The sequence below is a fragment of the Mirounga leonina genome, unplaced genomic scaffold (assembly GCF_011800145.1).
Source record: "Mirounga leonina isolate KUSES-001 unplaced genomic scaffold, KU_Mleo_1.0 Mir_82, whole genome shotgun sequence".
NCBI lineage: Eukaryota > Metazoa > Chordata > Mammalia > Carnivora > Phocidae > Mirounga > Mirounga leonina.
This window is the reverse complement of record NW_023270825.1, coordinates 14,608,281-14,620,639: the sequence shown is the minus strand read 5'-3', so window position 1 is coordinate 14,620,639 and position 12,359 is coordinate 14,608,281. Positions and strand designations below refer to the sequence as shown.

At 43.1% G+C, this 12,359-nt stretch overlaps 1 protein-coding gene across 1 annotated transcript in view; it reads right to left on the bottom strand.

Annotated features, from left to right (window-relative positions):
• EML5 (EMAP like 5) overlaps positions 1 to 12,359 on the bottom strand; it is a 168,523-nt gene that overhangs the window by 5,039 nt on the left and 151,125 nt on the right. Inside the window, exons 32-37 of the mRNA XM_034992521.1 lie at positions 6,141 to 6,314; positions 5,305 to 5,513; positions 2,899 to 3,056; positions 1,480 to 1,594; positions 448 to 636; positions 116 to 288 (exon numbers count right to left, since the gene is read on the bottom strand). Of these exons, the coding sequence (XP_034848412.1) occupies positions 116 to 288; positions 448 to 636; positions 1,480 to 1,594; positions 2,899 to 3,056; positions 5,305 to 5,513; positions 6,141 to 6,314 (1,018 nt within the window). The remainder of the gene's footprint in view (positions 1 to 115; positions 289 to 447; positions 637 to 1,479; positions 1,595 to 2,898; positions 3,057 to 5,304; positions 5,514 to 6,140; positions 6,315 to 12,359) is intronic.

Here is a 12,359-nt window from a genome sequence, read left to right as displayed (position 1 = left end):
GCATACAATTTATGATGTGATTAAATGCTACAGGCACTAAGAACCTGTTTTCAAATGTAACCCAGGTCATTTAAGAATATATATACCAAAAATTCTATTCCATTTGTTGACTAACCTGATATCATGGATTGCACATCGTCTATCTCTCTTCTTTCCCCATATTTTTAGAGAGCTCACCAGTAAAATAATAAATTCTCCGTTTTTCATTCCAATAGCCACCATATCCCCTTCAGGGCTGTAACACACGGTACGAGCAGCATGTCCCAAATTCACTTTGTTTAACATCTTCTGCATAAGAACCAAGAGTCGAGAACTATATTAAATAGAGTACTTAAACCAATTTCTTTTCAAAATTCTCAATATAATTCTCAAATAGTTAAGTGCTAGCAATTTAGGACTTCCACTGTCCTTAGAAATTGTAACTTTAAGAAAGAAAACTGTACCTACTTTATCAGCAATATCCCAGAGTCTCACTGTCCCATCTTCTGCAGCAGAAAGGAAAAAATCCCGGGAAGGATGTGTCACCAGTCCCCATATGGGTCCATCCACATGGCCATTAACTAAAATATTACATGCTGCATTTTTCTCTCCAACTTCAATGATCTCCGCATTCCTTGTCCCAACTAGGATCTTGCCCTGAAGCACAAATGGGACCAATACATTTAATGCAATTCAACAGTTGCTTTCAATAACTTAAGAAGGACCCTACTGACCTCGTCTCCACGAACGTTCTGCTGTGAGTGCTCTAGGAGCAAGCCAGGCATTAGCTCCTGCGGTTTCCTTTGACTAGAAGCACATCCGCAGGAGCACTGGGCTGGCCTGTCTGGCAGAGTCCGTGCTAAAGACCAGAACTGCACTCTAACATCACAGCACCTGGCTTTGCCAGTCAGAGTTTGGACTTGGGCTCTAGTTTAATCCGAAGAGCTCCAAGGAGGTGTAAGTGCACTGGGATCCAGGAAGAAAGTATTGGATTTTAGTTAAAAGGGAAATTAAACCAATAGATACATGGACTGAGAATAATACATGTATATGACTTATGCTTATTGCAAGTTCATGCACGGTCAAAATTTTTTATAGAAATGGGTGTTTAAAAAAAACGACGGGGCACCTGGCTGGCTCAGTTGGTACAGTGAGTGACTTGATGTTAGGGTCATGAGTTTAAGCCCCACGTGGGGGGGGAGGGGGGAGTACTTTAAAAAAAAAAAAAAGCTGCTCTAATCACAGTGAGTCGACTGGCGAGAAACTTCACGCCTGCCTACCACAGCTGAGTTAGCGGACTCAAGAACCTACGGAGGTCGACCTGGAGTACAGAGACAGAAGAGCAGCTCCCTGTGCTCCGGCCGGCCCCGGGAGGCCGAGGACAGCCAGCAAGCAAACTCCTCTTATCTACCACTCGTCAAGTTCCCGAGGGGGAGAGGACCCCACGGAAAAGTGTCCTCTACTTTGTGCCGCCCCGTAATGGCTCGAGGAACAGCTTACTTTGCCTCTGCACACAGAACGAACACAGTCCGTGATTTGTCCGGTCTCGAGCCTGAAGGCGCGGCACCGTCTCAGCTCCTGATCCCACAGTTTGACTGCTCCCCCTTCTTTTGACCTGATAACAACCCAAACCCAAATAAGCATGTTATTAGCTATTCCAATCATTTCTGAAATAAATACTAAATTATAAGCAGAATAGTAAAAAAAAAAAAAAAAAAAAAAAAAGAGGCCCTAATACTTTTTACAGCAATTTTAAGATACACAGTATTTCAGTCATTCTGTTTAAGCAGAATTTACTTTACTTTTACTTCATTTTCCGGACATAAGCATGATCTTATTTAGCTCCCATCCCCCACATAATGTATCCATCCTCTTGATTAAGGAAATGTATAACGTTAAAATGGTAATGAAAAGGTAAGGCTAGATAACCGGATTACAGATGCTATGCTCTAGACGAAATTTTTCTTTGTTCCTCCCAGGACGAAAACACCCGACTGAAAGCACTCAGTGGCTGCCCACGGGCCGAGTGCGTGGCGTGCGGGAAACCCCCGCGTCAGAGTAATACGGGAAAGGCCGCATTTCGTCCATTTACGGTTTTTCGCTTGGGAGAACTGAAAAATGTAGAACTTTATTTTCTGTCTGTGAGATGAATTGCTTGTCTTAGGACAAAAACACGCCCATGTAGGACAACAGTCTTTCTTGATGTGCAAGAAAAGCTACTGCATTTGTGTTTCACACACGTGGCTTCTCTCAGTCCTGTCTGGAAATGTACTTACTTCTTGGACACGTAAACACTGCATTTTTATATGAGTACGTCGGCAGAAAATCCGTTCTAAGTATCTGGCTTCTGGGAGGTTTTCAGAGCACTCAGAAAAAGGCCTTTCCTTAGACTTAAGGTTTGAAGCCTTGTATTACACAATTTTATGTCACAGGTTTGCCTCAAGGAGAAGCACACAAGGCCATTTGTTTCGAGCATCCTCTCCTCTCCTGCTGAGGCAGCCAGCGGTCGGCACCTTGCCCCTGGGTGTCCGTCCGGACAAAGGAGAGAGCAGGCCGGCCAGGTGCACCCGGGGTTTGAGGGCAGAGACTCCCCCACAGGCCCCCCTTACCCAGCAAATAGGGACGCAGGACACAGACGTGACGAAAACCAGCTCTCTACCTGCGTCACAACTACCTCAGAGCAAGTCTCAGCCTGACGGCTGGGCGCTAGGCTTCTCTGCAGCACGAAAACAACTGCGAGCGGCCCGAGAGCAGAACGTGAGCAGCAACAAGGCGGCAGGTAAGAGGCAACACGGGCGAAGCACAGGAGGAGGACGTGCGGGGGGAGCGTGGGCGTGGCCCAGCAGGAACCAGACTGCTGAGCGGCAAGCCGCGGGCCGACCGACGCGCAGGGAGGCCGTGCGGGGGAGCGGGACTCACGGCCTCTCCTTGCCGCCGGTCACGACCAGGCCGTCCCGAAGCGTGGTGTACATGGCGAACACGGGCCCGTTGTGAGCTCTGGCCACGATCCTACACAATATGTGGTCTCTCCACACACACACATCTCCACTGACGGCACCTGTAAACGTCAAGTTATTCTGAAAAGGAGTGGGGAAGGGGGAGATAAACTCATCAAAAGTTCAAAGAGAGACGAAACAGACGCAACTAACTCTCTAGGTAAGGGGGGCCTACCTCGCACACGGCCCAGCGGGGGGAGCCGGGCGCCCCGAGCCAGAAAACCCCAGCTGGCTTTGCCAGGGCCGGCCATGCGGCTCTGCTGCACGTGCCCCGGACTAACCTGGGACCAGACCTGTAACCTCTAGGAGGAGCCGCTTTTTCATGTGTAAAATGAGGGAGTTCGGGCTCCAAGGTCCCTTCCAGGCCTACAACATTATCATTCGGGTTCATATCATCCCTTTGGGCCGCTTCCCTTCAGCTGCCCAAGAAATAACTTGAGGTCATTAGTCACAGAGAGTCAAAGAGGAGCAGGAGTAGGAAGTGAGAATAACTTTTCACTAGGTTGGTAAAGTATTTTGTCACAGAAGGGAAAACTATAGGATTTATAAATAGAGCAAAGCTGTGGGAACTTTTAGGTTTCACTAATTCATGAGTTATATATGAAATTAACGTTTGCCATAACTTCTTAAAATGAAAAGCAAAGTCAATGCAATACAAAATAAGATAAATCTGATAAGGTGCCAAAAGTAATAGCGCTTTAGATCACTGAGAATTGCCATCCTACTGATCTAGTTCATTTATGTGGAGACTGGAGAAATTAAATTCTGCATCATGTGCTATTTTCATCCATTTTAGCTTCACTTCTGGAGCAACTGGTACAAGATCTTTCACCAGAAACAATATGGAGAGAACCAGCAGGAAAATCAATTTTGAATTACAACAAAACAAAGCTTTTCTTTAAGCTTTCTGAGAATACTATATGGTTGGTATGTTTAATTTCCCTACAACAATTTTTTTTTAAGTCATCTCTACCCACAAGGTGCAGCTCGAACTCCCGACCCGGAGATCGAGTCGCCCACTCCACCGACCGAGCCGGCCGGGTGCCCCTCCCAACAACAATTTAATGTGACTTCGCACTCCGCAGCACTTATGCCTCTTCTCTGTACCTTATATTTGGGTAACAATAATTATATTTGTCATTTAGAAGCATCACTAATCCATGCCTTATCTGCAGTTAGAATGTGAATGCGTCAGTACTTTACTTCTCTTGCTTTTACAGCCCCTCGGCAAAGACGACGTTCAAAGAGGCCTAACCTGGACATCAACCCGTCTGGCTACATAACAAAACACTCTGATCGCACTGCTCCTTCAAACGTCAGCCAATTGTGACTAATATTTTAGTCTTCCATTTATTGTCTATCAGGCATGGGCAACTGGCCAAGTAAGAAATTTTATACACGAAGAAAGTTAATCTACACGGACAAATTAAATGCCAGAAGCATTTGAATATGTGAGTTCTTCTTCTAGAAAGGAATTACTGGTCTTCTATAAAGAATGCCCAGAATGTTTAATGGAAGTCTGACATGGTACAACCAACATTTTCAATGGTCTTTTTCTCAAAAACGTGTGCTTAAAGGTTCTAAAAGTATAATTTTCTTCACCTTCCATGCCCACATAAACAGTACAGAAATCCACTTAGGTTTTTGATGCACCCAAGGATTTTTTAAAAAGCCCGGCCAGGGCAAAGGGTATTAAAGGAAAGAGATGCGGATCATGAACCGCCAGCCCAGATGGGATGGGGGAGGGGAGGGAATGGCTCTCTCAAACTCTCTCTGTGAAAGCCAGGAATCGTGCTCTCCTTCCTCCTTGGAGTGAGCTGGGTGAGCGGGGCCAGCGGAGAGGGAGACACCGGCCCAGAGCACTTCCAACTATGTGCTAAGCACTGCCTTACGATGATAGAAAGCAAAGGAAATCCTAAACCCCAGTACCATCTTAAATAGTTGAAAATTACATTTCTTGATTCATCTCTCTGTATTCTGACAAATCTTTAGGAATATGAGGATCTCCTAGGAGGATAGAAATTTTAGGAGTTTTAGGGTGACAATTACAAAATTAATGAAGGCTTTTAAGAATGGCAGTGGCCTAAGGACTCAAACGTTTCATTATAACTTCACCCTCATTAATTTTCCTTCCCACTCCCTCTGATTTCTGAGTCTCAGAGTCTGAAAGGGGAAATGTATGCACTGACCAGGACATCCCTAATGATTAGTGGGTCACAATCCACAGAACAGTGTATGGGGGCTTATCTATCTAAAGTAAGAAAATGCAAAGGAATCCAATTTCTGTAATTCCGAGATACTACTAGCCCACGCATTTTAAGAGACATACTGCACCAAATGCAACAGCAAGCATGGTCTGCATCCGCGCATCCTCCACTGTGCTCAGGAGCCCTTTTTTGCTAAGAAGAGCCCTTCCTGCCAGTGTCCAGAACTTCACGTGTTTGACTCCCACAGAGACAAACTGGGAATCTGAATCTGGTCGGAATTCGGCCACAAAAATACGCTGGTTGTGGCCAGCTCTGCTGGCAATTTTGGTACCTGATACAGAGAGACAACAAAATTAACAAGGTTAACAGTTATTCAGAATATATAGTTCAAAAAACAAATACTTATGAGGGGGCGTGTCCCTCGCACAGCTACCTAGCAATCACAGGACCTGTGCAGAGTCCTTTGGACATATTTTCTCAAGGGATATGTGTATTAATGGGAGCTTTATTATCACTGAAAGGCCATTCCAGATTTTAGAAATCATTCTCTGTGGCTCTGTGAACTTCACTTTTTATAGCAGCTACATAACTGAAAAGTTTTGTCTAAAGTATAAGTAATATTACCCTATTGATGTTCATTGTCACTTACAATATACTTCATTTCCGTTCTTGACTAAGACCCTCCATAACCAACCAGATACCCTGGCAAAGAGACTTACATATGAAAGGAAATAGCAGTGAATCATATATAGTATTAATAACTTTCATTAATTTATGTTTTGTGAGCTGCTTTCACTGAGTTTTTAAAGTGGAACATACCAATAGTAACATCAACTGTGTACTGTATAAGGCTGAAATGAAAAATGATTTCAATCACCAAGTTAAGGCAAATACTAGAGAACTAATATTACCCTAGTATTCTTTTTTTTTTTAATTACAAAAGGAAAAAGAACCCTACCTTCCTGCCATCTCCAAATGGTAATAGTATGTTCTGGGTCCAGTCCCACAGACAGCAAGAGTTTTCCAGTAGCACTGAAGCTGACTGAACACACTCCCTTTGAATGGTAGCATCTCAGGATAGATAAAGTCTGCTTGTTCACCGCATCCCAGATGTGGATGGAAGGAGCTGTAGCTAAATAAAGATAAAATCCAAAAGTTGTAATATGCCTATTGCAAATGTTTCCATTTCTACAGCTGATGCCTATTTTCTGAAACATGGAAAAGTATGTACCAAAGGCTATGTACTTAATAAAAAATAGCTCAAAACGAAGACTAAATTAAAAAAAAAACGAAACGAAACAGACTCATAAATACAAAGAGCTGATGGCTGCCAGAGGGGAGGGTGGTGGGGGATAGACAAGAGGGGGAGGGGGGCACGGGAAGGGAGTGGGAGAGACAGGCTCCGGGTCACAAATAAGCCACGGGGAACAGAGGTGGCCGAACCGTGATGGCAGCGCAAGCATGGTCACACGTGGCAGCCACACTCGTGGCGAACGCAGAACACACACCCTTGTCCAATCATGACGCTGGATGCCTGAAACTCACTTAACATTGTGTGTCAACTATGCTGCAATTAAAAAATTGTGCGCACACACTCTCTCAAATAAATTAAGAAACAGTTTACCATATAATAAAATAGGGTATTTTTGTGTGAAAAACTGAACATAATAAACTTAAGTACTGGACTAAAACTAGAATGTCCCTTATTCAATAAAAGTCAAAGGCTATGAAGAACTGGCAAACTTATTAAGTGTAGCAGCATGAACAGTGGCCTCAGAAACTATGGAAAGAGCCCAAACGTCCATCAACTGATGAATGGATAAAGAAGAGGTGGTGTGCATACACACAATGGAATACTACTCAGCCATCAAAAAGAACAAAATCTTGCCTTATGCAGTGCTGTGGATGGGTCTAAAGAGTATTATGCTTAGCAAAACGTCAGTCAGAGAAAGACAAATACCGTATGATTTCACTCCTGTGTGGAAGTTAAGAAACAAAACAGATGGATATTTGGGAAGGGAAAAAAAAAAAAGAGGGAAGCAAACCGTAATAGACTCTTTTTTTAGTATATGTGCTGCCGAAGCGAGCACCTGTAATAGACACTTAATGACAGAGAACAAACTGAGGGCTGATGGAAGGAGGGGAGGTGGGGGACGGGCTAAACAGGTTATGGGTATTAAGGAGGGCGCTTGTTGGGATGAGCACCCGGTGTCGTATGTAAGTGATGAATCACTAAATTCTACTCCTGAAACCAATATTACACTGTATGTTAACTAGAATTTAAATAAAAATTTGAAAAAAATATATACTATAGATCAGTCTATAATTTTTTGCCAGTAATAAATATTATATAGGTCTTCTATAATATAAAAAACATTTTTACATGTTCACAAAAAGCACCTCTCAGCAATCCATATACTTTATTTGCCTAAATGTGATGAGGTAGATAATGGACTTTCAAGAAACATCACTCAGTTTTGTCTCCAAATTTCATATGTCACAAATTACAAAGACTTTCATTTACCTAAAATTTAGCTAGCAAGTAATCTTAAGTTGAATTACTGAACTTTTCAAGCTTTCGTAGAAAGTTAAATGAGATGGTAAGGAGTGTACACCTAAAATTTAGGTTTTAAAGCATACAGGTAGGACCATGTCATGGGATTGCTAATATCAGACTGTTCTGAACTTATATCAGTAACAGGATTTAAGATTTAAATCACTACAAATTTTCAAGGCCTTTCTAACTTACTGAAGAAAGATTAAATTATGTTCATTAAGTACATTTTATTTTCTCCTATGATTAAAAAATGGTCATTCATGATACTGGAGTAACACAGATCCTGCTCTCACTCTTCCCCTTCCGACGGGCCACCAGCTAATGGGTGCCCATCCTGGGCCAGGCCTGGTACAGGGGACACATCTAGGCCCCAGTTCTAGGCAGATGTACTTTCCCATGAAGTCAGTCAAGCCCTAAGTCACACACACCTCAGAGCTGGCAGAGCCAACAGAGCTGTGCTGTCCTCAGAGTCCATTTCTGTTCTTGCTCCTTCTGTGACATCAAGCTATCTCTGGAAAATCAATCCCACTGTTTTTTTTTTTTAAGATTATTTGAGAGAGGGAGAGAACAAGCGGGGGAAGGAGCAGAGGGAGAAAGAGTGGCAGACTCCCCGCTGAGCAGGGAGCCTGATGTGGGGCTCGATCCCAGGGCCCCGAGAGCATGACCTGAGCCAAACGCTTAACAGAGCCACCCATGCGCCCCTCCCACTTTTTTTTTTTTAAGATTTTATTTATTTATTTGACAGAGAGAGAGCGCGCACAAGCAGGGGGCGTGGCAGGGGGAGAGGCAGGCTCCCCACTGAGCAAGGAAGGAGCCCAATGTAGGGCTTGATCCCAGGTCCCAGGATCATGACCTGAGCCAAAGGCAGATACCCAACCAACTGAGCCACCCAGGCGCCCCTCCCACTGACTTTTTATAAGCATTCTTAAACTCTAAGAATGACTAGAAGGGTCACATGGGAGCTTGTGATAGAAATGTTCTACATATTGATTTGGGTGGTGACTGCACAGTTTTGTACAACAGCCAAAACCTTTTGAACCTCTGCTTTAAACATGAAATAAAAATAGAAAAGATCTGTAAACAATAAATCAATTTAGAAATTAAAAAAAAACTCAAGTCTCTAGTACAGAGATGCCTATAAGGGTCTCTTTCAATTACTAATTGGATCTCCTAAGAATCAAAGTTTTAAAGGATATTCTTTCTCCGTCCTCTACTTTGCCTTTGGTGCAGCTATAAAACTATATTTTAAAACAAAATTTTCACATGGGTCATTAAGTGAGCGAACTGTGAGTGAGTGTCACTCTTCAGTTTCTGTAGTGGACAGCTCTTTGCTGCATACCCACCGTCCATTACCTCCTTTCTTCTTAATATAGCTATACTTCTATGCAGGAATCCATTCCTCCCTATGTAGAGCAAGTGATTCAGGGGAAAGACACTGCTTGCTCAATTGATTAGTCTACTGCTCTTGTGATAACCTCCCCTGCACCCCAACCCCTCAAGTTCCATTCCCCACCATTCCCCACTCCCCACCTCCAGCAAAGTGATTTAGTTCAGTAACCCAGATTTAGCCAATCAGCACATGGTATTCCCCAGGTGTTCTCTTTTTTTTTTTTTTAAAGATTTTATTTTTTTATTTATTTGACAGAGAGAGAGAGAGACAGCTAGAGGGAACACAAGCAGGGAGAGTGGGAGAGGGAGAAGCAGGCTCCTGGCGGAGCAGGGAGCCCGATGCGGGGCTCGATCCCAGGACCCTGGGATCATGACCTGAGCCGAAGGCAGACGCTTAACGACTGAGCCACCCAGGCACCCGCCCCCCCCCCCCCCCCCCCCCCCCCCCCCCCGGTGTTCTCTTAGTACAGGGTTTGCTTTGGGTCTTAAAAGGACTCAATCAGGCTAAAAGGAAGGAAGCATGAACTTTTAGCTCATGGTTGTGAAAAGGGTTTTTATCTTTTTTCCCACTAAACGAAAGCAAAGCAGCATGTACCTCTAACTGGTACTGGCAGCCCTTTTCTGACCACATGCAACCAATCTTAGGGCTAATAAATTTCCTTACTTTCTGTAACAGAGGGCACAAGGAAGACCGCTAAGGTATTAATGGACAATTGCCTATTGTGACAAATGGTAACTATGATGGGGGGTCGGGGGGCCGGAGAGTTCTCTTTGAATCCCCTTAAGGATCAAAATGTCAAATTCTTAGCACTGTCTTAGGTACACTGAAAAAGCTTTATCAGACAAAAGATGTCTCCTTACTGTCTACCCAGAAGACACGTATTCAAACGGTAATTATACCACATATTTTCTAATATATATTTACTCTCCCACATTCCAAAGTGACAATTTCAAAATTTTACCCCCACCTTCTTCACCACCTCCTCACTCTCAGCTATTGAAATGAAGAAAATAGAGCTTCCTTGTTCCCGCCACCCCCCACCCCCCCACCAGTCTTCTTGCCTTCCCTTCAATCCTTATGTCTTGTGAATAGTTTCTTGCTGCCCAACTCTTTCTCCAGAAGTATTCTCCCATCTCACTGAGCCTGCTGCTCAAGCAAAAAATTAACAGCCTTGGTTCCTCACTTTCTGTCACACTCACATCCAATTCTTCAGAAAGGATCACTGGCTTTACCTCCAAAATACATCCCATCTTTGTCTAGTTCTCTCCATTTTTATTCCTACCACCCCAGTTAAAAATGTCTTTTGCTTGGACTACTATAACAGCCTCCTAACTTTCTGATTACATCTCTTTCCCCTCTACATCCTTACTAGTGCAGAGTGATTTTCTCAAAGTATAAATTAGATCACCTCACTCCCTTGCTTCACACTCTCCATGATGGATTCTGCACTGAGCATGAATCCAAACTCCTCTCCATGATCTGCAAAGCCCGGTGCAGCTGATTCCTACCCCTCCTTCTCCAAGTTCATCTCAGAGGCCTTACTCCTCCATACTGACCTTCCTGTTTCTTGATTTACCTTTATGGCCTGCACAGGAAAGAGTTAATATAAACAAGCCTGAAGTTACTATCATTAGAAGGGCCTGCTTGCAAGCGTGTAAGAACTTGACTTTTGAAATGGTCCCTCTGTTGATGTAAGGCTGTTTGATCTACCCGGGGCGCTGGACACCTCCTCTCTTCTGGGTACTTCAGTAGTTGTGGCTGGTCTGTGCCTATGTGAGCAGCCCCCAGTAAAAAGCCTGGACTTTAAGGCGGGAGTAGGCTTCCCTGGACAAAACCCTGTTCCCATGCTGCTGCATCTGCTGCTGGTAAATCAGATTTGTGTGTGACCCTGGGGAAGGGTGGTGAGGGAGACAAAGAAAGCCTGCGCCCGTAGCCTCTAGACTCTACCCTGTCTTTTTCCCTTGCTGATTACTGTAAGAAACTATAGCCCTAACTATCTCTGGGCCCTGTGACTCCTTCTAGTGAATTATTGAGCATGGGTGGTCTTGGGACCCACAAACCAGGCCTCAGCCTGGAGTCCCCAGTTCATCCCTTGGCTATCATTTTTTTTGTATCATTCTTGGCCCGGCTGAATGTTACCACCTCTGAGAAAACGAACACCTTGGTTTACTGACATCATCTTGTTGTTTTTATCATATTACCACCTCAGATCATGTTAGTTTTAAAAGTTTACTTATTTATTGCCTGTCTCCCTGTGGAGCTGGAGTCTGCAAACTTTTTCTGTATAGGGTCAGAGACAAAATTGAAGATATTATGCAGGTACTTGTGTAATAAGAGAAAACAAATTTCCATAAAATTTTTAGTGATGAAATTCACTGAGTAAAATTTTTTTTTAATAAAAATGTAATGAGAAAAATGAAATTCTTTTTTGGAGATAACAATGTCACTGAAGTGAGGTTCAAAGTCAGAGTTCTTTATCATTAAAATCAATTTCAAATGTTTGCCTGTAGTAATTTTACACATCGCAACTTTGAAAATGTCTTATGTAGATAGTTACTGACAAATTTGAATATTAATGCACAAGCACATGATCTTAACTGAGCTATCAATCACTAAGAAAGCATTTAGAGCATTCTCTTAGGGTCTTGTCTTGATTATCTGGCTTTTAGCATGTATTACATTGCAGAGTAATTACCATAAACCGAACGTTAGGTGGAAGTTCTTCAGTTTCAGTTAAACCAATTTTTGAAAATGGACATTTTCTCTGCTTTTACATCAAGATCTGAAAAATGCTGTTGGAACTGTAGTTTGAAACTAGAAAATACATTTGCTACAAATGGGACTCTCACTTCTTGTTCTAATGTTTAACAGCATGAGAAGCATATCACGCAGGTTGGTGTTACTTGCAAACACAACATCAGCCACCACCAATGAGCTTCCTGTAGGTGTAAGTTTCACTGCAAGTGTAACTGCAGGTTGTTACTGTGATTGTAGTTTCCTTGTAATTTCGGGTGGAATTCATTAGGAAACATTATCAAGTCTGTAGCAGAAACTAATTTCCAAGGCCATTCAGTTTTCCATAATAGAGATGGACAGCACTACTTTTGTCATTCAGAAAAATTAGTCTTGGTTCTGAGCTCCAAAAATTGCAATAATGCTACTATTGCTAAACCACTGAACTGCTGTGGATAGGACAAGTCAGGATATTCAGCTTCTATCTCTAACATAAA